The sequence below is a fragment of the Arachis hypogaea genome, chromosome 1 (assembly GCF_003086295.3).
Source record: "Arachis hypogaea cultivar Tifrunner chromosome 1, arahy.Tifrunner.gnm2.J5K5, whole genome shotgun sequence".
NCBI classification, from domain to species: Eukaryota; Viridiplantae; Streptophyta; class Magnoliopsida; order Fabales; family Fabaceae; genus Arachis; species Arachis hypogaea.
Genome location: NC_092036.1, coordinates 95,882,587 through 95,909,242, shown reverse-complemented (window position 1 = coordinate 95,909,242; position 26,656 = coordinate 95,882,587). Strand labels below are relative to the sequence as shown.

The window sequence follows — 26,656 nt, the reverse complement described above, 5'->3', positions numbered from 1 at the left end:
CTCACAGTGTCACACTGCCTTCCAGCAACAACAACAGCAACCAAAGATCAATCTCAAGCTAAGGTCAGATTAGGCTGCAACCACAGAGCATACTAAGAATAAATTCCACCGAATCGAAGCTCTGATATCACTTGTTGGGAATAAGACACCATTCCCCCTTGAGAAAACACCTTTGACAGAGAAATAAAATAGACACAATCACAACACAAGTATTTAACGTGGAAACTCCAATTATCGGAGAAAAAACTACGACCGTTGTCAAATGACAACCAGAGAATATCACTATGTGAAAATTGTTACAACACATAAACTTCTTTCTCTCTAACACTGGCACCCCAATACACCCACACTCTCTCAAAGCAAATATCTAACTACACCTCACAACACTCTCTAATAAAAGAGTACAGAGGAAAAGAAAAATTAGATACAAGCTTAAAGGTAGTGTTTGTTTGCAGAGACTAGAACTGATACTGGGGGACAGGGACTCAGTATTGTGTTTGTTGAGGTAGAGACTAGCACTGAAAATTGTGTCTCTGTCTCAATAATTTGAGTATTTCAGTGCTTCAAAAATTTGGGGACACTAGAGACTGGGACAGAGACAGAACTTCATCCAATTCTTTTATCACTAAAATACCCCTAATGTAATTATGTAATGCCAACATTACCCTTTGCAAATCTCAAATTAGGGCTCGAGTATATTGCCAGCCACTCGAGGACATCTTCTCTTTCTTGCTTGAAGGAGGTGCTGATCGGCGTCCAGAGTGAAAGGAGAAGCCACCGCGCCGGACGAAGAACTTGAAGGTAAGCCGTTGGCACTTCCCACGTCCTCTTCCGAGTCTTCCATTTTGGTGATGTGTTGTTGCTTCCTCACAGATTTGGTGGTCCGACGAAGCTACTGGAGGGAAGCTTCGGTGTCGGTGTGGATGCCATCTGGGAGTTGTTGCGAGCACAGCTTCGTGTATCCAGGTTAGTTAAGCTCGTTTTCTTTGATCTGGGTTGTGGTGTCTTCAATTGGTGTGTTATCCAGTTCGTATGAAGGGGTTCGGTTGTGAATCATTTTGTGGCTTATGCTCTGTTTGTGGTTTACTGGGTTTGGGAAGTGGGAGAAGAAGTGGGAGAAGAAGGTTGAAGTGGATTGAATGATTTATTTATTGTTTAGGGGTCCTGAAAAAGGCATAGTAAAAATTGAACATAGAGGATTATTCATTGAAACAAACTGTGTAGAAGGTTAACCACCACAAATTGCATGGTCAATTCGAATTTATGCATGTGTTCAGTGTTTATCTAATTCATGAATGCAATTGAAAGACAGTGCACGTTGTATATGACAAATAGAATCCATTTTTTATGTTGTAATTAGGTTTTCATAGTTCGTGACAACTGACAATGTATGAAGTTGTGTCCATGGTTGTGATGTGTTTATTTTTTGTGAATCTGATTCTATGTTTGTAGTTAGGGAAGAAATGAAATGAATGAGGAAATCCTAATTGAGAAGCTGTCATTGCTTTGTTGTCAACCATGCTTTTCGTAAAAATTCCAATGCCCAAACTGCATACTCCCTGTAAAGTTTTGTCTTTCATATTCTTGAAGTTAATAAAAATGTATGGTAACCATTTGTTAGGAAGAAAGCACGTGATTAATAAATAAATGGTAAGGAAAATTCTGAAGTTGTGTAATTAGTTATGTATAGAGGAACACTACTTTTATTCTTGCAATTGATAATTTTGTATATCCTCTTGTACTTTTCCCTCTCTATTTCATTGTTTTAAGCTGATTGACTGGTTTAAGAGACTATCTACCCTAGGTCAGGTTCTGCATCATGAGTTTAGTTTTGTTTCTATTTTTAAATGATAGTAAATAATCGAAATGTATGCCAATTTCTCTAATATTTTGACCTGAAAGGATTTTTAGTAAGTAGGTTAGCTACCGTTCATGTGTAATAGATAATTTTGAGCATGATTGTATGGTAATATTACTCACAGTTGAATGTGCATGCAAATTACGTGATTAATTGTATTGTTGGTAGTTTATAGTTAGTTTAAGAGTGTAAACAATGTTTTTGCCCGCAGTTGCCCGCAGAGGAGAGCAGGAACGGTGGCTACCAGGAGAAAGGGGGTGAGGGTTGGCCACTATCGAAAACGAAATCGTTTTTGGGGGGAGGTGGGGGGTTAGGGTTTTTTGCTGATATTAAAGGGTATTTTAGTAAGTTTCCAAATTTAGTCTTCAACTTTTACTTCAAACCAAACACGATACTGGGACATAACTCAGTCTTGTACACCATCACACCAAACACAATACTATACTTATTTCTGTCTCTGTCTCTTGGTCTCTGTCTCTCTGTCTCAGTCTTGCAAACAAACGCTAATAAAAGAGTACAGAGGAAAAGAAAAATTAGATACAAGCTTAAAGTGTTTCTAACTGGTGCAAAAACAAATTGAGAACTTAGCCTCATATTTATAGCCTAGGCTAACCACTCCATTTGCTATCTTAAGCAATGTGGGACTAATTCAACCAAATCCTAACAATTTTAACATACATGTAGTATTACTCAAAAATCTAATATTAACAAGTAAATTACGTTATGTTTTTTGTTAATAAATTATAAAATATTGAACATAATCAAATATTTTAATACATTTTTAAATTATTTAAAATATTTTTATCAATAATAAAATTTAAAAATATTTTTGTTGTTATTAAAATAATTTAAGTGTATTTTTGATAATTTAGACTAAAATTATTATAGATAATAAGAGTATATGTCCTAATCCCTATGGAAACCCCTTTTATTATTATTTTTCTTAAATAAGTACGGACGTTGGACCTATGTGAGCATAATTACATTGACTTTCGTCATATAAGATGGCACAAAAAAAGAAAAGAAGAATTTAGGGGAAGCCTGTGACAATTTAATTAACTGCATTAATAAAACTCTTGACGTGGCAAATTTTTACTTCCTAGAAATTGCAAATAAATTAGCATACGTATGCATGTGACATCAAACATTTGTTAGTTGTGAAAAGAAAAACCCAGAAGCAAGTTAAAAAGGAAAAGAATCCGTCTTAAATTCATTCAATAATGATATTCCTTAAAGAAATAAAAAATCAATCTGCCTAACAGAAATCGAAAGAATCTATCCCTTCAATTTACAGTTTGGCATTTGAACGCATGCAATGCAAGTTTTATTACTCGTTTATCTTGTGCCTTTATTTTTATTAGGAAGGTGGTTCTTTTTAATCTTCTTCCTATTTTTTTTTTCTTATTGGCCATTCAAACGTGAAAAATAAGAAATCTCAAGTTTGAAATAATAATAATTTTTTCAATTTATTATAGTTAACTAAATATAATTTATGTATATATTCAATATATATTTATGTATATTTATATATATTATTTTATATATTTTTATCTAAATATAAATCATTAAAATAATTAAAATTATTATAATAAAATAATTAAATTTATCATAAATAAATAATTAAAATTATTTATAGTAATATAATATTTTTTTATACAAATACTAAATACATACTCATTTTATACATAATGATTAAATTTTAGTAAGTTAATATTCATATTAATCTCTGAAATTATATTTATACTCTAATTTAGTTACAAATAAAATTTGGATTCATTCCATTTAAGTTTTTCAACTTAGTATTTATAATCAACGTTGATCCATGACCTTATTTTTGTCATAAAATCATAAACAGTGTATTGAAATGGACTGGCACTAACGAGTTAGACTTTCTAATGACCATTTGATTTGATAATTGAAATTTTTTTACTTCTATATTTTTTTTTGAAGCTTTTAAATTCCTAATCTAAATTTTACATAAAAGTTTTAAAGATTTTTAAGTAAAAAATTGAGGTCAATTGTCACATTAATTAGTAATTAAAAAGTCCAACGTGATAGTCGTTAGTCTATTTTTGAATATTATTAACCATTCTGCGATAAAAAATAAAGTCAAAGATTAACTGTAAAGTGAGTTATGAATCTCAAATTAAAAGACTAAATTGAATAAATTAAAACTGTAGATATCAAATTAATAAACAAATATAACTTTAAGGTCCAATAGAAATATTAGCTCGATTTTTGGTGTATATATATTCGAAAATGTTTAATAACAAAAAAAATTAAAATTTATTTTATTTAATATTTATTAATTATTATAATAATAATTAATAAATATTAAATAAAAAAATTATAATTATTTTTTTATTTTTCCTAGTATTTTTCCTAGCATGATATATATATATATATATATTATAATTCTACATACATAAACGCAGACGCTATGTCCAGGATTAAAACTAAATAAATAGTAAAAGAAGCAAACTCCCAAATTAAAGGAATTAGAGAAAGGGTTAGTTAAAGATTTGTGTCAAAGTCAAAAAGGGTAAGTATTAGTACGTGTTTTGTAAGTATTAGGGTTTGCTTTGACCGGGTTTGGCACCAAAGGAGGTGGGGAATGAAGCCGCCGAAGAGGAGGCTAACCGTGAGCTTGACCACATGTGATCCCTAGTATTAGTCAATCGCAGACGTTGGAAAGATCAACGGTGTGGAAGAAATGCAAAATTGAGCAACCGGCAAAACTGAGAACACCCGCAGGCAATTTTCATGAGGATTTCTGGGGCTTTATTGCTAACTATATCTATAATTTCGAAAACATTTTAAAATATAAACATTTCTTATATGAAAATTTGTCGATTTTTATTGGAACCTGAATTCTCAGCCCAAAGTTCCTAAATCCTATTCCTATTCCTATTGATATTGCTTTAATGTTCTTTTTTAATCATATTATTGTGGGGCTCACGTACTTAAAGTCTTTTTCCTTTTTTTTTTCCTCATAATAATCATATAATTTTTATGAACAAAAATGAAAAAGAATGAGGGAGGCTTCGAGGTTCTCTAGCTGTTAGCGTGTTTTCAGATTTGTTTGTCCCGCTTATTTTGTCCACCGATATGCATAATATGTTCACATCTAAAATTTTAAAATGAATCAAAACATAAATAATGTATAAAAAGAAAAGAGATCAAATCTAGTTAAAATGTTAGAAATATATGACATATATTCAATCCATATAATATTGCATTAGTTTTTTTCTTCAAGTATAATATTGGTATCTTAAAATTTAATAAACAAAATCTAATAAAATCTTATCTTTAAAAATAGTAGACTAAAGAGTGATTGTGTTAATTGTAGAAATATAGTTTTAAAATCTCATAGATATTTTCATTTATTTCGTGAGATTCACAAGAATTTTAAAACTTTTCAACATTCAATTATGATAAGATAATAATGATAATATGGTAAATTGATTATATATTAATATATAGTAACAAATCCCAGGACATAAATGTAGAACATAAAATTACAATCATTTGGGGGAGAAAGCAGTAAAAATAAACTATATAAACATTTAATTTTGTTCTAAAAAGATTTTTTCTTTTTGAAAAGAGAAAAACTGAAATACAAAAAAAATCTAAATAAGAAATACAAATACAAGTAGTACAAGTTATAACTAAGAAAAACCCTAGTGACCTGAAGTCACAACTCACAACTCATGTGAGGTAATGAACTAAAAGAGAGTCAAAAGGTGTGGGACCCCATCAGCGTCAACCAGGAAACCGCAACCGACAAGTCACCGGTATAGAGGAGAGAGAAACACACACCCGTTGGGGCTTCGCATTCGCAATTTGCATTCGCCACTCACCACTCACCAGCGTATATATATAGAGACCTTTGCATTCTGGGTTAGCTCACAATCCTCCTTTAATTTTGCTTCTTCCAATTCCTTCCTTCAATGGCGGCAATCACCCTAGAGGAGATCAAGAACGAGACTGTTGATTTGGTATATTCATATATTCTTTCCTTCACATACTCTCTCATTTTATTTTCTGCATTTTCTTTTTCTCTGCAAATTCTGTTACTGCTATGTGCTTTTGAAAATTTCAAGTTTCAACGCAAGTCTCTGAGAACTTGAGATTTCTTAACGATTATTATTTTCCTCGCTCCGATCTGCATCCGTATAAGAGTTGTAGAGCTGACGCACGTAGGTCGTAGGCAAATACATACATACATACATACATACGGTGTGAAAGCTAAGCGATCGTTGATTCCAAAAGCAAGAGTCCATAACCGTAGAGATAGATGGAGTAGTTGTATGCTCTTTCCTTTTGTTTGGATCGATGAGGGGACAGAAAGTATACGGTTTTGAATACGAATCAAATTTTCTCATTCGTCCAAGCTGTGAAGATTATTTTTCGTCTGTCTCTTTCTGTGTCTGCGCCTTGTTTGGTTTTCAGGAATTTTAAAAGTACTTTTCCGTGGTACTTTCACCTTTTCCTCTTGTCTGGCCGCCCCTCCCACCATCTTTATTATTAACTCTTTATTTAACGCCCCTCAGTCCCAGTCAGGGACCACAGCTTTTTCTATATTTATTTATTTATTTTATTCACTGATTTTCCCGTTATTTTTTATTTCTCCACTTTGCCCTTTAAAACTCCTATATTATACAATTCTCTTAATTCTCAATATATTAAATTCGTACTAGTGGGTTAATTATGGACTGTGTTAATTATTCGTGAGATCTAGGGAATAGGGTAATTGATTCAAGGTGTGGTGAAGTAAAATGTAAACCAAACAGGTCCTTAGTGGTGCAAGCTTTGGAGGCACTTTTTCACGTGGAGGCCAGGGACCGTTGCTCTGTCTCGTCTGACACTAACACAGTAATAGTTTAGGGTGCTCTATAGTCAACGCTTTCAATTCTTCGTTCATAACACCGTCTTCACAGCCAAATACATTTTCTCATCTATTCACATCTTATTCATTATCATTAAAACGTGACATACTGACACATGCCTATGTACCAATAAGTAAGGGTTGATATAAGTAAATAGAAAGCTTAAAGCTATCATGTTATGCATGTATATTAAAAACTAGAGTATGCAATTATGGATGTATAATCATGAATCTTGAAGTGACTAAGAATGTAGCATTATTTGTTGAGGAGGGGGACATGCATATGCAGGGTATCTGTTTAAGGAATCCAATCCAATTTTATAACATCACTTGTTCGTTTATAATCATTACAGGAGCGTATTCCTATTGAGGAAGTGTTCCAGCAACTGAAATGTTCGAGAGAAGGTTTGTCATCGGACGAAGGAGCCAATCGGCTTCAAATATTTGGCCCAAACAAGCTAGAAGAGAAGAAGGTTCCTTCCTTATGATACATTTGCCTAAAGTAATGCTTTTCTAACACACAGTTGCTAAGTGCATTTGCTGATGGAAGCAAATTTCAATGTTGTATGTAGGAAAGCAAACTCCTCAAGTTTCTTGGGTTCATGTGGAATCCCCTGTCATGGGTCATGGAAGCTGCAGCTATCATGGCTATTGCACTTGCAAATGGTGATAGCAAGCCTCCGGATTGGCAAGATTTCGTTGGTATCATTTGCTTGTTGTTTATTAACTCCACCATCAGTTTCATTGAAGAAAACAATGCTGGAAATGCTGCTGCTGCTCTTATGGCTGGACTTGCTCCCAAGACTAAGGTAATCAATTCAAATACTTTCATGCTTATTGAATTTGTACTCCGACAGATACGTTTAGTTAATGTGTCTATTTAAACTAACCATACTCATGAAAAGGAGAGCTTTTACATCTCAATTGTTGAAAAATAAATATAAATGATTATGAACTCTAAATGCAATGTGGTTGCAGGTCCTTAGAGGTGGAAAATGGTCTGAGGAAGAAGCAGCAATTCTGGTCCCTGGAGACATCATTAGCATCAAACTAGGTGATATCGTTCCTGCTGATGCTCGTCTTCTTGAGGGTGATCCTTTAAAGATCGATCAATCCGCTCTTACCGGAGAGTCCCTTCCAGTCACCAAGAATCCAGGGGATGAGGTTTTCTCTGGCTCAACTTGTAAACAAGGTGAAATTGAAGCCGTCGTCATTGCAACTGGTGTCCACACATTCTTTGGCAAGGCAGCACACCTTGTGGATAGCACCAACCAAGTTGGACACTTCCAGAAGGTTCTCACAGCAATTGGAAACTTCTGCATATGTTCCATTGCTGTTGGTATGTTGGCTGAGATCATAGTCATGTACCCTATTCAGCATCGCAAATATAGAGATGGAATTGACAACCTGTTGGTCCTCTTGATTGGTGGAATCCCCATTGCTATGCCAACTGTGTTGTCTGTCACAATGGCCATTGGCTCTCACAGGCTCTCTCAGCAGGGTGCTATCACCAAGCGTATGACTGCCATTGAAGAAATGGCCGGCATGGATGTCCTCTGCAGTGACAAGACTGGGACACTCACCCTGAACAAGCTGAGCGTTGACAGGAACTTGATTGAGGTTTTTGCAAAGGGTGTGGACAAGGAACATGTTATCCTTCTTGCTGCAAGGGCTTCCAGGACTGAAAACCAGGATGCAATAGATGCTGCCATTGTTGGAATGCTTGCCGACCCAAAAGAGGTTTGTGAGTTGTGACTGGTATCAATACCATTGAGTTCCTTGTTAGAAAGAAAATGTTGATGTCAATGCTTATATAATATTTTAACAAATCTATTCCTTCTGCAGGCAAGGGCTGGGATAAGAGAGGTGCATTTCTTGCCATTCAATCCAGTTGACAAGAGAACAGCTTTGACTTACATCGATTCTGATGGAAATTGGCACAGGGCAAGCAAAGGTGCTCCTGAGCAGGTAATCTCATTGTTCACACTTAGGGAGATTTGTCAATTGTTACCAGTAGGCAGTAGCTCCATTGATGCTGATCTAATTTTCTTGGTATACAGATCATTGCCTTGTGTAACCTTAGGGAAGATGCTAAGAAAAGGTGCCATGCTATTATTGACAAGTTTGCAGACAGAGGGCTTCGTTCGCTCGCTGTTGCTAGACAGGTTAGGCCATATATGATCTTCATGTTTAATTTTAACTAGGTTCTGAGGTTTTGCATTCTCTTTTGCTAATCCCCTTGGTGCAACTTCTGCAGGAAGTTCCAGAGAGAACAAAGGAAAGTGCCGGTGGTCCATGGCAGTTTGTTGGTTTGTTGCCACTATTTGATCCCCCAAGACATGATAGTGCTGAGACTATCCGACAAGCTCTTAACCTCGGCGTAAATGTCAAGATGATTACTGGTGATCAACTTGCCATTGCTAAGGAGACCGGCCGGAGGCTTGGGATGGGAACAAATATGTATCCGTCTGCTTCCTTACTTGGTCAAGACAAGGATGCAAGTATTGCTGCACTTCCAGTGGAAGAGCTGATTGAGAAGGCTGATGGATTTGCTGGAGTATTTCCAGGTTCACACTTTACCATTTCGTTAAAATTTTCCATTTCCTTCTTTTTGAGATATGTACTTATCAACTCCTATCTATATACATACAGAGCACAAATATGAAATTGTCAAAAAGTTACAAGAGAGGAAACACATTTGTGGAATGACCGGAGATGGTGTCAATGATGCTCCTGCTTTGAAGAAGGCTGATATTGGAATTGCTGTTGCTGATGCCACTGATGCTGCAAGAAGTGCTTCTGATATTGTCTTGACTGAACCAGGATTGAGTGTTATTGTTAGTGCAGTCTTAACCAGCAGAGCTATTTTCCAAAGAATGAAGAACTATACGGTTGGCTGCTCTCTTATTTCTTAATTAACATAATCTCCTTTGCTCTTGCTTTATATAAATTGATTTAATTTGTTTTATTTTCTTTGCATTTCAGATCTATGCAGTATCTATCACCATCCGTATAGTGGTAAGTGGATAGTAATGTTATTACCATATGTATTTCATTATGAAAAGGATTGAATGAATATTAATCAATTTCTGTTCTCTTATTTTCTGAATGCAGTTTGGCTTCATGCTCATTGCACTTATCTGGAAGTTCGACTTCTCGCCTTTCATGGTTTTGATCATTGCCATTCTAAATGATGGTAAAGCTTCAACTAGATATTCCTTTTGAAATAGACTTGAATTCTATTAATGCCTATGCTTATTGACACTGGAGATCTAAACCCATTCATTTTCATACTATTAGGAACAATAATGACAATTTCGAAGGATCGTGTGAAGCCATCTCCCTTGCCTGATAGCTGGAAACTGCAAGAAATATTCGCCACTGGGACTGTTCTTGGAAGTTACTTGGCATTGATGACTGTCATATTCTTCTGGGCAATGAAAGAAACTAGCTTCTTCCCTGTAAGAAATATATAACTGCCATATATTCCAGCATTTATCTTGTTAGAGTTCTATTTTGAACCAAACTTATAGCCCCCATGATTATATTTTTCAGGAAAAATTTGGAGTTAGACACCTTAGTCATGATGAAATGATGTCTGCTCTATATCTACAAGTCAGTATTGTTAGCCAGGCTTTGATCTTTGTAACTCGTTCACGCAGCTGGTCTTTCGTTGAACGCCCCGGATTGTTATTGGTCTCTGCTTTTATTATTGCTCAGCTGGTAAGTGTGATGCTGATCCAAATAGAATGTAACTCGTTTCTTTCTAGGGAATAACATTTCTAGCTTGTTGCATATTGTCTTTGCAGATTGCTACAATCATAGCAGTATATGCGGATTGGGGATTCGCAAAGGTGAAAGGAATTGGTTGGGGTTGGGCTGGAGTCATCTGGCTCTACAGTGTTGTCTTCTATATTCCTCTGGACTTCATGAAGTTCGCCATCCGCTACATCTTGAGCGGCAAGGCTTGGGTAAATCTGCTAGAAAACAAGGTATTTTCTTTGCTCATTCAGTTATTCCTCTTTGTGCAATGTTGAAATGAGAATTTCCAAGAGTAGATTTTGAACTCTTGTCTAAAAAATGTGCATGGCAGACTGCCTTCACCACCAAGAAAGACTATGGTAAGGAAGAGAGGGAAGCTCAGTGGGCTCTTGCTCAGAGGACTCTGCATGGTCTTCAACCACCGGATACTTCCGGCATCTTCAATGAGAAGAATAGTTATAGGGAACTCTCCGAGATTGCCGAGCAAGCCAAGAGAAGAGCCGAAGTTGCAAGGTTAGCAACCTCTCCCTTTACTGAATACTTTTGCATGCATACTCATGAGGCACTTTTAATGCTTGTTTCATTTTGGTTTTTGTTTGCATACAATTACATGAAATTTTTCTTTATAATTTCACCTATGTTTTACAGGCTTCGTGAGCTTCACACACTAAAGGGACATGTTGAGTCAGTGGTGAAGCTAAAAGGTTTGGACATTGATACAATCCAACAGCACTATACTGTCTGAACAACACTCCAAAATTGTAGATAGAGTTCAATTCAATGGCATACCTACAACAAAGAGAAGAGAAGAAGACGTAACTTTTTTTTTTAAATGGTTACTGTTGTTTACCTTTTTAATCTGAGATCGGGTGGGTGTTTTTATTTGTCTTCTTTTTTTATTCGATGACAAGGGCAAAGTAGTTTTAGATTCAGTCCTTGATTTCATATGGTTTAGGGTGCTTTTGGTCAATTATCTGTTGTTCGCTTCAACTGTATGTCCTATTTAGGTGGCTATTATAAGAGAAATCATAAATGTGTCAATATTGGGGATTCTTTTTCTTCAGATTGGAGAAGAACTGTTATTCTTAGCTCCTATCCATCTATCCACCATCATGCAAAATTCATTTGTTTAGTCTGGCTTTAATTTCTTATTTCTTACCTATCAAAAGAAATAATCTGAATTCAGACTAAATCAAAATATAAAATCTGATTAGTGAATAACTACTACTGAAAAGGACGAGGGTAGCAAACCATGCTAGCGCTCTTTGAGAAGAGTCATGGAGAGGTCGGTACATGAATCCTTTCTCGCCCGTTTCATGAAATGAAGATGTGGCTAACTCGAAATTAGTTTTCGGACCGGATATTTAGGTGTTTCTATCTCACAAGTTATTTTAGCTATATGTATTGGACGGCTTATACAATTCAAACATTTTATTTACATGGTAATTGTTCTAGATTTTTAGCCTGAGTTAAATTTTAATTTGTCCCTGAAATTTGGTTTGAAGTTCAAAATGACTCCTCCAATTTAGTTAGTCCCAATTAAAACCTTCAAATTTATAATCATGGTTCTAACTTGCTTTTGCAATTATTTCTGTCACCAAAATGCTAATCTAGCACAGTGTCATGACACAGTGAACTACACATGGCCTGTTAAATGTTGAGTAGGATTGCTAAGTTATATGACTTGGAGATAGAATTTTATATCTCAATCTAGCCCCTACGATTGAAATAAATCCCTAGACAATGACCCAAAACTCCTAAACTGATAATTCATCATCGTCTTCATAGGGATGAGGGATGATTGGGAGCAGTAATCAAGGTTCAGGGAGCTCAAGTAGGTCACGTTCACATGAAACGTGGGCGGGGACCACCAATCGCATTAGAGCAGGGAAGGTTCCTTAATGATGTGGATGCGGGATGCGCTCTGTTTTTCGTTGGTCTAGTATAGACGCAAATCCTGAACGACCTTTTTTGGTTGCCCAAACTACAATGTGAATTGTTGAATCCTGGGAGTTTATTGGAACTTTCTTATTAATTATTTTTTATGTTAATTTTTTTTCCTAGTATCGTTGCAGATTGCAAAAAAGAGATGGTGCGGACTTTCGTATAGGCAGATGATGAGGATGAAGCCATTGTTGGGAGAGTTGATTCTGCAAGAGATGTTGGCCATTGGAAAATGAATTTAAGCCGGACAATTAGGAATTTGGAAGCTGATGTTAGGATTTTAAAAATATGGAACTGTGTTTTAAGTTTGTTTGTGTTTTCGATTGTGGTTTTGTGTATTAATTACGGTTTAATTGAAGAAAAATAAATCATGTGAAATTATTCCTGATTGTACAGTTGAAATTGACTTGAATGCAATAGATATGTTAAATATCACTTTTTACCAGTTTTATTTTCATGTTGGCTAATATAGTAATGTTGAATATTATCAATTTTTTGCAATATAGTGGTATGAAATTACAGTAAAAAAATAGCACCTAATTGAACATAAATTATTATAATAACTAATATGCAAGTTTCAATTTCAACTTGACTAACATGGTGATGTTAAATATCATCACATTTTTCAACGTACACATATCAAGTTGCAATTAAAAATAACACTTAATTTAAGATAAATGATTATAGTAACTAATAGACAAGTTTTATTTTCATACAAAATATTAAAATCATCAAAATAAAACGACTTATTCAAATCTAGACTTAAACACTCTATATCAATTTTACTATTTTTGACTTGTACATAAACTAATCCAAAAATACAATCATCAAGATGAACCCAAGTTTAACATAATTAAATACTACAAAATAGAAAGCTTCTCATCACTTCTTCCTAAAGGTATAAAGCTTGGCGTAGGGACAAACCTCATGACCCCTGCCAATCTTATTGCTATCCTAGAATTTGCTCCCTGCATTGGGTCCAGATTTACAGCAGTTGAGCGTTGAGGAGATCTTCTCTTTGGGATAACTTCTTTGGCTTTGTAGGTTGAATTGGAACAAGTGGAGCAACCTGCAAGATAATAAGTGTTTATCCTAGAATTGAATTCAATAAATACAAGTATGTAGTCCTATAAGAATTCATAGTCAGCCATTTGTAACAAAAGTTCAAGATCTTTATTTATTCTTGATAGTGCAGTACATGTGTAAACACATAGTATACTTATAATTTATGTGATTCGCTAATAAAATTTAGCAATAAACTCAAAAACATAAATAAACTCATATATTAATCAAAATTTTAAAGTATTTAAAGTCAATGAAAAAAATTTTCATGTGAAAAAAATGTACTCCTTATGTATTCCTGATGTACTCCACCATGTTATGACACTATGCTAGATCGACATTTTGGTAATTGAAATAAATTTTATATCAATATTTTCAACTTATTATTTCAACCTTTTTATTATTATTATTATTATTATTATTATTATTATTATTATTATTATTAGTAATAGTAGCAGCGGCAGTAATGTCCACCACAAGAGGGGTTATGATGCCACGGTAGAGCACATGCGGTGATTTCTTCTAGTATTGATGCAATGGTGCTACGTATATCACCATCAGAACTGCTCCCATCCTAACTTGGCGTCAATACCATCAGCCGAATTCTCAAAAGAGCTGTCATTCGCTAGATCATCAACAGGATCATCAGCAGGACCATCAGCAAAGTCAAATGGATCATCAACAGGACCATCAGCACCATCCAATGGATCATCAGCAGGTGGATCAGCAGGATCATCAGCAGGACCATCAGCAGGCGAAAGGAGCCGCCATTGTTTTCATGGTTGTTCAGTGCCTTACTTGATTCTGAACTCATTATTTTGCATGGTTTTTCAAATTTACACTTTAATTCCATACATTCCTTTAGCTTCTAGCATTTTTGCTATTAAAATTTTAAAAAGAAAAATAACAATTTATTGTTACTTAAATTTCAGGAGTTAAGATAAGTGTCTAGAGTTTCAATTTTGTAAGCACATTCTCTAGCAAGTGCACCAGCTTCAAGTACTTCTTCCATTATAACGTAAATAATTAGTACTCCGAAAAAATAGTAACATCCTAGGAAGTGAAACTCTATGCTACTTTTCAAAAAAATCATCATCATATATTGTCAGTATGTATTAGTAACAAAATTGGAAGCATATTTATTTTAAAATAAAAAAAATAAAGAGTACTAAAAATTTTTTTTCTGATAAAAGAGTACTAAAAATATTGAGAATATTAAAAAAATATTATAAAAAAGAATATTGTTATTGTTATTAAAAAGAATATTGAGAATATTAAAAATTAATAAATATTAGTAAAAAATATTGAAAATATTAAAAAATATTATATTACAGTTTTTTGTTGTAATGGAAAATAATAAATAAATATAGTATAATTAAATATAAAATGCCCTTGAGAAGAGTTTTAGGAAAAAACCCTAAAAAATAATGAGCTAATTTCTGAGATCATAATTCACAAAGAATTAGTGTTTTAGAAAATCAGTAACATAAGAAGTGAAACTCTTTCTTACTTTTAGGAAATGAAATTGTATGATCCTTTTACTTCAGGAAGTGAAATTCTATGTGGTGAAAGATATTTGGTTGCTGCTGATTTTGTGAAAACACAATTCATGACGTGAATTTTAGGAATTCATCCCATCCTTAAAAATACTTTTTCCTTTTAAAAAGAAAAAAATTGAAACACGCAAATGTCTGAATAGGAAATACGAATACAAATAGTACAAGTTTAACAAAAAACCACTATGGTGCTAGGAATGAAATTCTACCGTGCTTTTTGAAAAAATTATCATAGTATATTGTCCTTATGTATTATGTATTAGTAACAAAATTGGAAGCATATTTATTTTAAAATAAAAAAATTAAATTAAAGGGTACTAAAAGAGTACAGAAAGTACAAAAAAATATTATTAAATACTGTTATTATTATTATTATTTTTTTAGTATTTATTTTATTGTTATTGTTAGTTTTTTGTATGAAATATTTTTTTTGTTTTGTATTAAAATTCTGTTAATTCTATTAGAGTATTAAAAAATACTAAAAGTCCTAAAAAAATATTAATTTATTTAAATATTTAAAATAAAATTATAGGATAATATAAAATAATTATTTAAATTTATGTTATTTTTTATAAATTTTTATCTAAAAGTGATTTTAAATAATATAATTTAAATAATATTTAGTTTATTATAACTTATTTTGAATTAAAATTACTAAACATAAACCACCTTAATATCAAGTTACCAACTCATTTTTAATTAAAATTAATTTTACAAAATTAATTTTCTATAAACCTCTGTTTACAAACGTTGGCTACATCCGTGGGACCATCATGAACAAAATTAATTTTCTATAAACCTCTGTTTATGCAAGATCAATAACTTTGAGCAAAGTATTAATTTTTCGTATATTTATATTTTTTTTAGTACTTAGGATGTAAACTAAATACGTATTAAAATTTTTTTAGTCAATTTTATTTAAAGTGTGAATGAAATACTTGTATATATCTATTTAGTTTTTATGATAGACTATTGAATAACTAAAAAGATAGTGTTTATAGTTTATTTTAAATCATTTTAAAAAATAAAATTAATTTATATAACTCATCTAAATTTTATGTTTTAATAATTCTTTAATAAAAAATATCAAATATTTATTATTTTAATTAATTTTGTATTTATTATTATTATTTCAGACATTAATAGACTTTTTTTAATATTTTATTTATATTATTTTATTTATCTTGTTTATAGTTTAAACAAAATATATGTATATATATTTTTTATTATAAATAGAATAAGTAATATTACATAAATTAATAAATATTCTTACCAATAATATATTTTGATAAATAAAATATTTAATTTATTTATTTAAAAAAAATTCTCAAAATTTTTATTATTATAATAAACTATTGTTTAAATAAATTTAAAATGTATTAAAAATTAGATTAATATAATGAATTTATTAGAATGATTTAATAAATAATTACTTTAATTTAATATTTTTTTCATTTTAAAAAAAATTAACCTCCAATCCTCAACAATGGATACATAAAAACAATATGTTATGTTGATTTTTTTTGTTATTTTTCTGTTAGCACCATAAAATCTCCCTTTGAATAAAGGAGAATTAAATATAAGATTTTTTATGATACAAGGCTCATCATAGAAGTGCGGAACAATAAAAACAAGAGATCTTTATTGGGCCTATTTCAAAAACACCCAATTCTTAAGAGAGAATAAGCAGGCTGCGGTGGGTTGGTCTCAAAAAAAAAAAAAACTGTCTGCTGGTTGGGAGGATGGATTAGCGGAGGGTCGGGTTCAAAAACCGAAGAACAGACCCGGCGCAGAAGGGATTGATACAGGTGCTCCATCGCTGGTTCTTGAAGGGAACGGCGCTATCCAATGCAACAGTGGTGCCTCTGTTGTTCATAACGATGACTACGTTGTGATTCGGTTACACATGAATTCTTTGGTAGAGATACTTCTCAATTTATATCATTCAGGGACGCAGAAATTGCTATCTTGGAAGAACTAGAACATTTAAATTGGTACCATCATGGTAACCGTTGGACAGACAAATTCAACTATGTTGTTGGTGTTGTCCATACAAATTATTTAGAATATAAAAGGGAGAAAAATGGAGTGCTCCAGAAACACATAAACAACTGGGTTGTCACTTGTCAGAACGTACTGGGTTGGTCTTATAGCATTTGAGGATTTGAGAAGGAACAAAGGATTTATTGTTTTTTTTTTAATTTTTGGATAAAAATCTCAACTATTCAATGATTTTTAATTTTTAATTTTTTAGTGACATTGAAAATTTCTTTACGCGATTGGAGCTAAAAGTAAATCAATGATAATCAGCACGAGTCAACTAGTCTAGGATATCTAGCCCAGGCAAATTCACAGGTTACCATTTACAATACTTTTTTTTAATTATTAGTGTTAAATTCATGCAATATATGGGTTTACATTTTAATTTTGGCAAGTTAAATTAAAAATAATATAATTTTTTGAGTTTAGTATAACATTATTATTGTCGTTATATAATAAACAATTTAAAATAAAATATAAATAAAATATTTTAAAATTTATAATATTATTAAACTATAAAAAAACCTAAAAAAATAATATATATATATATATATATATAAAACTGTAATAGTAATATGTCAAATTTATAATAAATTTTATGTTACAAAATTAATAAAAATTTATCGATAATATAATATTATACTAACTTCATTAAAAAAAATAATTGACATATAATATTATACATTTTCTATTATACATTTCATTTCAAGTAAAAAATAGAGTTATAAATAAATTAATTATAGTTATAGTAAATATTTGTGCAAAAATATTGATCATAATTGTTATTAAAATAAAAAATAATGGCTAAGTTCATGTCAATATTTTCTTAACAACTAATAAATATTTAACAATTAATTATAAAAACAACTATATTTTTATATAGGTATATTAAAAATATTTTATATATAAATAATATTTTTTAATTAATTAAAAAAAACACCCACTTATTTGTTGAACTGAATGAGTTAAATTCTATTTTAATTTTTGAAATTAACAAATTATATTAATTTAATCTCTAATTTTTTTTAATTGTTATAATTTAATCTTTTAAATTTAAAAAAATACATCAATATAATTCCTCCTCAATGTTATTAGAGAAAAATAAGATTCAACCTTTTGGTTGAACTTTACCTATGAGCAAAATGCCAAAAATCAAACTCAGCATGTGATATCATTTATGATTTATGAACAATTTTGACTATAGTTTTGACTTTTGACAAGCAAGCAATCAAGCATGTTTTCGTGATGCAACACAAAATGAGAAATGTTAAAATCTAGCAGAATTTATTATTTTTTTTGTTATTAGTTAACTATTAATACAATCTAATTTTTTTGTTTAATAATTAAATAACATATATTATCTTATAATTTTAAATATTAATAATTAATTAATGATAAAAATAATAAATTTTAATGATTATTCAATATTTCTCACCCAAAATACACAACATGCATATATAATTATAAGGAAATTACTCATATAAAGATGTCTAAAACGTCTTTTTTTAAAAATATTTTTCAATAATTAAAATTTAATATATATAATCGATTAAATCATATTATTTTTGTCAAAATTAGGCTAGACAAATTGATTTAATCGAAAAAATGGTGAATCAAATATTGAATTAGTCTAAATTAATATTATTATTTTTATAAAAAATGACTACAATATCTTTATTATAAAGAATGATTAAAATACTCTTATTTTATATATATATATATATATATATATATTAATTTTAAAAATTCTAAATCCTAATCCCTACGATAGAAAAATAAAGAACTAAAATTTAGGATTCTCAAAATTAATATATATAATAGAAGTATTTTAGTCATTTTTTATAATAGAATATTATAGTTATTTTCTATAAAATATAATATTAATTTAGATCAGTTCAAGATTTGATTCACTATTTTTTCGGTCAAATCAATTTGTCTAGTCTAATTTTGACAAAAATAATACGATTTAATCGATTATATGCAATAAATTTTAATTATTAAAAAACATTTAAAAAAATATTTTAAGTGTCTTTATTTAAGTGACTCCTTAATTATAATCACATGAATATAAATAATTAGGTTCATGTGAAATCATTGATTACATACCAAATCAAAAGTAAGCATAGCAAAACATATTAATAAACCTGGTTTTGTGGCCTCTCATCATCGCATGAGCATCAGCTAGTGTGACAAAGCATAACCTGGGGATTGTCGTTCTCAAATGTCATCCACCAAAAATCAAATATCAAAAATGAAAAGAGTTGGAATCCGTACGGACAGCTATCTGAATTGTGATGCAGAAATAATGAAGGCCGTGGAAGTGTGGAACAATGAATGCCTATCGTTTTTCTTTAAGCATTTTTTTATTTTCTAAAAATAAATACACAAAATATTGAAAATTGAAATGATGATATTTTTAGGGTAATATACTAATATTGGTGCGACTTATATGTGTGTATGTGTAGCTTCCACGTCATGCATGGCACTGTTACACGTCACACCACCAACAAATTAAGCTAAACTACAAAATCCAAAATCCCCATGTGGTGCCCCTCAAAATCCAATCGTATCCTGTAACTATTTTTCTCAAAATAATAGTCATTGTTGGTATTCTTTAACACTATTCATTCCGATCCATACATAATATATACTCCAAGTCCAAGATTCAATTAATATCGACGACACCTGACAATGATAATTGCACGCTTGCCCTTCAATATTGACATGCATGGCTATTTCTGTATAATAAGAGACCCTATCCTGTGCAAATTAATGAATTATTACAGACTACGTACTGCGAGAACAAACAAAAAGTAAATGTACAATCATAATGTATGTCTATTCTATGTGATCAAATAGATTTTTCATTATAGTATACAAATCTGAATATTATTACTACAAACCATGAGAGTCACAAGCTACCTGCTAGAGAGTACCCTAATCTATGTGAACTGTGTTCAATAATAATATATAAAAGAAGCTTATCATATGTACAACGAATAGAAAAATATTAAGAGCATCAATTTTTTCAGTATAGTAATTTAACATATTTTATTTTATATTTTTAAATATTAATGACTAATTAATAATAAAAAATATAAATTTTGATAGCTATTTAATATTTTTTAAAAGTGAATACTACAGTATCCTCTCTAAAATAAAGAATAAATTACTCCTTACGATATATACAGTGTTTATAATTACAATTAAGTTAAATATTAATCATAACAATTAGGTAAATATTTTTTACTTTTCTTTTTCTCTCTTGTGATTATTTAAATTTAGTTTAGTATCACCAGTTTATGGTGGTGGTGGTGGTGGTAGCTGTCACCACTGGAGAAATTTCTTTGCGATAAACTCATAAACCTATCAACAAAGTGCAAGTATGTATTCACCTCGTTATAAGCGTGACAACATTTGTATTATCGAAGTACGGAAAATTTTTGCTACATTGACGCAACTCCTTCCCAACTTCAACTTACACCCACTACGCCTCCTCCATCCCCTTTTGTCCCCTAAAAGTGATTAAATTCTTGTGCATATTTGTCACCTCATCTTGCAAATCCTATTGTCTGCAATTGAATTCGACTTGATCTCCACCTCATCGACAACAATGTCTTTAACCTCATCATGAGATCCGAATTTACCATCTTGAAACTTGTATTTGATATTATTAACAACAATGTCTTTAACTGTGTTTATGACTTGAAGATCTAAATAATATTTCCAAATGTCTTTATGACTTCTATTATTACGGATCATAGGAGAGCCAAACTCTTTTCTACCTTCAAGTGCATCAATTATATTTGTAAAGATCTCTTCCACTTTATAAAACTCATCTAGTGAATCACTTTTAATATATATATATATATATATATATATATATATATATATATATATATATATATATATCACAAGAAATAATTTACTTTTTATTTTAGAGAGGGTATAATAGAATTTATCTTTTTTAAATTATTAAAATATTAATATTTTTGCAACACAGAGAATTTTTTCTAATAATAAATATCTCAAGAAATAAAAATATGCTTTAATTGTGAGATTTATAATAAGTAAGTACTCTATCTTATAAATGTTGAAAACGTGGTTGGCATTAAGTGGTACGGGATTGGTCCTCTAAAATTAAAGAATCGGAAGACTTCTAAATTCTAATAATCTAATCCCACAGCTCACACTTTTTCTTAGCTTCTTGATTAGCTTAAGTATTATTATATATATTCTTATTCTTCTTCTTACTATCAAGTTAGTTACCTGATTATGATGATGAAACGTTTTGTTTTCGCTTTTCTCAATGAAGACAAGATTTTGACTTTGTTTACACCGCTCCAAGATTTTTCATCATTGCTTTAGTTTGTAATCATCATCTCACAAGAATGCAGACAAATGATATGTTGGATTTTGTGTCTCACCCAAATGTATATTTATCTTCAATTTTTATGACAAATTAGTAGCTGGTCCCATATACATTTTGTAACATATAATAAATGTATATATTGTTGGTTGATTTGGTGAGGATTGTCCATTGAAAACACTAGTAACATAAATATTTTTGTAAACGGGTAAAGGGAAGAAAGAGTAATGATATGAGGCAAAGAAACGGATAAGATAAAGAGAATAATGGAAAGTAAAAGAACTTTAAAGAGAGGGATGAGCTGGTTGATTTGAAATGAGGGGAAGGAAGGAAGAGTGAGTCATGTGAGGAGCATTTATTTTATGCATAGTGAGTGAGTGTTGTGTGTTTGTAGTGTAGTGCACATGCTGAAAGTCCGTTCTGTTTTGTGGGCAGTTATGAAAAAGCAAAGCTGCCATGTGACTCCATGTGCTTTTTTTCTTTTGCCTTTCTCACTGCTCACTCACTCATCATTAACGGATATTATACGCTACATCCAATAGAAAAAGATATTTCTTCATTTCTCACATCTCTACCTATTATCTTTAGACGGAATATATTCATATATTAGCTTGTTGCCTTAATTAATTATAACTTGAATTGAATAACCTCGTGCAGCACTCACTTGTTGTATGTTTGACAAGAAATGTTAGAGGGGCTTCAAGATTTATTATTTTAATTTTGGTTATTAGTTTTAATTATTAATTTAATTTTTTTAATTTAGTAATTTAACAACATATTTTATTTTATATTTTTAAAATTAAAAATAAAAAATAATAAATTTTAATAATATTTTAACATTTCTTATATTAAAAAACATGGCTTCTTTCTTTCATTCATTTTTCTCCTCTGTTCAACTTTATATATATATATACTCGATTGATATGAAATTGTCTTTACTTAAAGATATAATAAAAATTTTAAATAATTTAATATATTAAATTAAATTATTATTTAATAATTTTTAATTATTATTTTTATTAAAAAATATTCATATATATATAATCACTGAATGTTCTAGTTTCTATTATTATTATAATATTAAAAAATCAACAAATTTATTACTTTTAGTTCTGTAACATCCTTCTATATTATTATTACTTTGCTTTGTCCTTTTCTTTTTATCTTCTTTATTTATTTGCACATTGCTTCGCTTTGTTCTTTTAGCCTTATTTTAATATTTATATTTTATATATATACATATATATATATATAACACATGTCGATGTCGTTCCACTGCAACCAACAAGAATCCTTTACGCTGTTTCTTCTTCCTCTTCTTTAATCCTTTCTTTAATTTTCGCTACACTCAATCTCATGAGTGCAGCATTATTATAACAGATAATAGAACAGGATTAAAATTAATTAATTAATTAATTAATTAATTAATTAACGGTAATGGAGGGAAATGCAGGAGGTAATAAACGCAGACGTGTTTATTCTGTGGAAGCAAAGAAAGTAGCACAATCTGCATTCACCAGAAACTATGTCAACTATCTTATTCCAGCGTTGACCAAGATCAAGAACCAGAACACCACCACCACTTCCTCTGATTTCAAGAATGTTAAGTATGAAGTGGACATGGCTATGGCCTTCTCAGCTGAAGGTTTTGCATGGAGCCATGGTCTGAAACTCAAGCTTCTTCAAAGAGATGAAGACGAAGCACCTACCATCACTACTGAAAAGGCTTCTTCAAACCCTAGTTTAAAGACATCATCAGATGAAGATGAGAAGATGAAGAGTGAGTTGAGTAGCCTGAGAAAGCTGATACCAGGAGGAGAAGAGATTGTTGATGAAGAAATGGTTACAGAATTAGAGAGTTATATAAGCTGTTTGGAGATGCAGGTCAATGTTCTTCAATGCCTGCTTTCTCTCTCATAGTCTCAACTGCTTCTTCATTTATTTGTTAATTAATTTCTACTTGTTCCTTCTTCTTTATGTTCAAATTGAATTCAAGATATATATTTATTTTCTATGGTTTTGCCGCATAGAACTAATTAATTTAGATTCTTTTAACAAATTACTGTAATGATTCTTCTTAATCATTTGCCAAATTAGTTAACGTATTTATTTATGTATATTGACATATATTATTTTACATACAATATAATCGATGCTTATGAAAACAGAAATAAAAATAAAAAATATTAATATATTATTACTTAAAATTTAGAGAAGCTCGTCTTATGATTTTAGAAACGGGTCTGCTACACATACAAGCAAAAAGGCCCTACAAGTTTTACAAGTTTCCAACTCACACATCATTCACACGCACACTCATCTCACTTTGAATGGAGCGTAAATTACACGCGTCCCACTCAAACGGTTTCTCTTCGCAAATAGCGCTCCTTAATGGCGCACTCTTCCACTTCTCCAACCCGTTCAAAGAAAATACAAACCGTTCATTTTCGAGCAACATTCCAAACTGCAGAGATAACACTTGTCGCGAAGATCAGAACTCTTCATCAACACAACGTAGAACTCTCGATCAAGAATCTCAAGAAAAAACGAAGTTATAATACTCAAGGTACGTTATGTTATTATTTCACTCATATTCTATATTTTTCAGATTTCGAAAACGAATAACTAGGTTTTACTGTTCTTCTACATTCTTCTAGGTTTTACTGATCTTGTTCTAAGTCTCATTTTACAGTTTTTAATATTCTACTTGTTCTACGTTTTACTGTTATTCTTGGTTCTAGGTTATAGTGTTCTTCTTAGTTGTTCTGGGTATTACTGTAGTTGTTTTTCTAGTTCTTCTGGTAATTGATTGTTTGGAATATAATGCGTAATTTGCTGGGTGTATATGGAGTAACTTGTTGGGTGTATATCACATACTTTGTTGGGTGTATATTTCTGAACTGATATACTGTAATATATTCAACAGTTGCACTGTTCTAATATTTGATTGTCCATGGGTGTATATTACTTGACCTTGTAATGTTGCTTGTCCTTGTATATTAATGCTTGTTTGAGTGATATCTGACTGATATCTATGGGTGTATCTGACTCATATCTATGGGTGTATCTTATTTATATCCTTGGGTGTATCTTGCTGATATCTATGGGTGTATTTTTCTGAACTAATATACTGTAATATATATTCAACAGTTGCACTGTTCTAATATTTGATTGTCCATGGGTGTATATTACTTGACCTTGTAATGTTGCTTGCCCTTGTATATTAATGCATGTTTGAGTGATATCTAACTGATATCTATGTGTGTATCTGACTCATATCTATGGGTGTATTTTTCTGAACTGATATACTGTAATATATATTCAACAGTTTCACTGTTCTAATATTTGATTGTCCATGGGTGTATATTGCCTAAACTTGTAATGTTGCTTGCCCTTGTATATTAATGCATGTTTGAGTGATATCTGACTGATATCTATGGGTGTATCTGACTCATATCTATGGGTGTATCTTATTTATATCCTTGGGTGTATCCTGCTGATATATATGAGTGTATTTTTTATTTCAGAAAATATGGCAGCCAGAAACCAAGTTGGAAGAAATGCAAGTGTGCTTAGATGAAATAAATGTCAACTAGGTAAATGTGTTTAAAAAGTAAATAACTCTGTATTACATTTCTCAATTAACATGGTTGATTAAACAGAATATTCTTTTTAACTGTAGGATGAGGTGGACCACTTTAAAGTGGAATATGCTTCCAGGATTCTATTCCATGACATGAATCTAGACAAAGCTGAAACCATTAGGAAAAGTAATGCAATAAGACTGTCCACGCCATCCTCGTTTTTATTGAGTCCATATTGTCAGATAGATTTTGAGGATATTGACACTGTTTAATGTAAATGTTATATAGTCCTGTAACAAATTGAACACATGCTGTAAAAATTTTTCAATTATAGTTCTGTTTATTGTAAAATTTCTTTCAATAATTAAAATCTCTCTGTTGTATTCAAAATGTATGAATTACAGGTACTATAATATAAAGGAAAAAATCAAACTAAATATACATCCATAACTTGCCATTTTTTACACCCAAAGAACGTTGAATATACACCAAAAAATCTATCCCCCTGATGCTTTATCCCTAAAACCCTAAACACAAAACACTTAAAACCTAAACCCTAACCCGTACCCCGTAAACCATAAAATTCTAAACCCTAATACCCAAAACCCTTAACCATTGTAAAAAAAATAAACAGTATTTTATAACATAGAGATCCTTTGCGTGCTTCTCATCCCTGTCCAGAAGTGGTGATCCAAATAGATTGGAACCCATATATGACGGTCTTCATAGAGATCTGCAGAATACACCCAAACACAAACTATAAATACACCCGAAGAAAATTAAATTTACACTTCTGCTGCAGATTTTAAACAAACATTACCTGAAAGCTACTTGTTGTCCACAAGACCAAAATTCAGCAGAAATTCATTCCAATTCCTATCAAATGAGTCTTTACTATGAGAGTTCCAAACAACTTCACTCATTTCTTGTTCAATTTCTGCATGTCCCTTGTACCCGTTTAATTTGCTTGGAATCTTCTTTATGATGTGCCAAATACACCAACGGTGAATTGTTGTTGGCATACAGGCCTCTAAAGCCCTTTTCATTGATGCGCATTGATCGGGGAAAAACCCTTTCAGAACATTTCCTCCCATGCAACGAAGCCAACATTGAAATAACCATTTGAATGATTCAATTTCTTTGTTTTTCATCAAAGAGCATCCGAGAAGTGTTGACTGACCGTGGTGATTCACCCCGACAAAAGAACCACAAACCAAATTATACCTGAAATAAATTACTATAGTGCAGAATGGAAAATCATTATGTACACCCAACAAATGCTTTGTATACACCCAAAAACACCCAATATACACCTCTGTGGCAGATTCATAAAACACATTAATTTAGAATCATAAAAAGGGACAGTTTATTACCCGTTTGTATTGTATGTGGTGTCAAATGAAATAACATTTTCGAAATACTAGTTTCTGTAAAATTTTCTAGCATCTTCAAGGGTGGTAAAGGTCCTTCCAACCTTCGGAATAAACTGGTCATCAACAACAGAGAGAGGATGCAGAATACACCATGTCAAAAACTATAAATACACCCAATCATTGGTAATATAATACACCCGAACGGCACCAACTCAACCAA

The 26,656-nt window shown here is 31.3% G+C and overlaps 2 protein-coding genes and 2 long non-coding RNA genes across 4 annotated transcripts; 3 read left to right on the top strand and 1 right to left on the bottom strand.

Annotated features, from left to right (window-relative positions):
• Nucleotides 1-5,687: 5,687 nt before the first annotated feature.
• On the top strand, nt 5,688-11,640 carry LOC112697903 (plasma membrane ATPase 4). The gene is made up of 15 exons (XM_025751279.2): nt 5,688-5,856; nt 7,100-7,219; nt 7,319-7,555; nt 7,725-8,486; nt 8,592-8,714; nt 8,807-8,911; nt 9,004-9,313; nt 9,399-9,637; nt 9,732-9,764; nt 9,861-9,942; nt 10,047-10,207; nt 10,302-10,469; nt 10,556-10,738; nt 10,840-11,021; nt 11,157-11,640. The coding sequence occupies exons 1-15, from the start codon at nt 5,809-5,811 to the stop codon at nt 11,251-11,253; spliced, it is 2,850 nt and encodes a 949-aa protein (XP_025607064.1). The 5' UTR covers nt 5,688-5,808; the 3' UTR covers nt 11,254-11,640.
• A 1,456-nt stretch (nt 11,641-13,096) lies between these two features.
• On the bottom strand, nt 13,097-19,507 carry LOC140183978 (uncharacterized). Its single transcript, XR_011880577.1, has 2 exons — nt 19,255-19,507; nt 13,097-13,521 (listed from the first exon to the last, which is right to left on the bottom strand). It is a non-coding gene; the product is annotated as an uncharacterized lncRNA (long non-coding RNA).
• Nucleotides 19,508-22,689: 3,182 nt separating this feature from the next.
• On the top strand, nt 22,690-23,491 carry LOC112697893 (transcription factor bHLH146). Its single transcript, XM_025751269.3, has one exon. The coding sequence runs from the start codon at nt 22,917-22,919 to the stop codon at nt 23,397-23,399; it is 483 nt and encodes a 160-aa protein (XP_025607054.1). The 5' UTR covers nt 22,690-22,916; the 3' UTR covers nt 23,400-23,491.
• A 341-nt stretch (nt 23,492-23,832) lies between these two features.
• LOC112777271 (uncharacterized) lies at nt 23,833-25,420 on the top strand. The gene is made up of 3 exons (XR_003190368.2): nt 23,833-24,045; nt 25,007-25,075; nt 25,162-25,420. It is a non-coding gene; the product is annotated as an uncharacterized lncRNA (long non-coding RNA).
• The last annotated feature ends 1,236 nt before the right edge of the window (nt 25,421-26,656 follow it).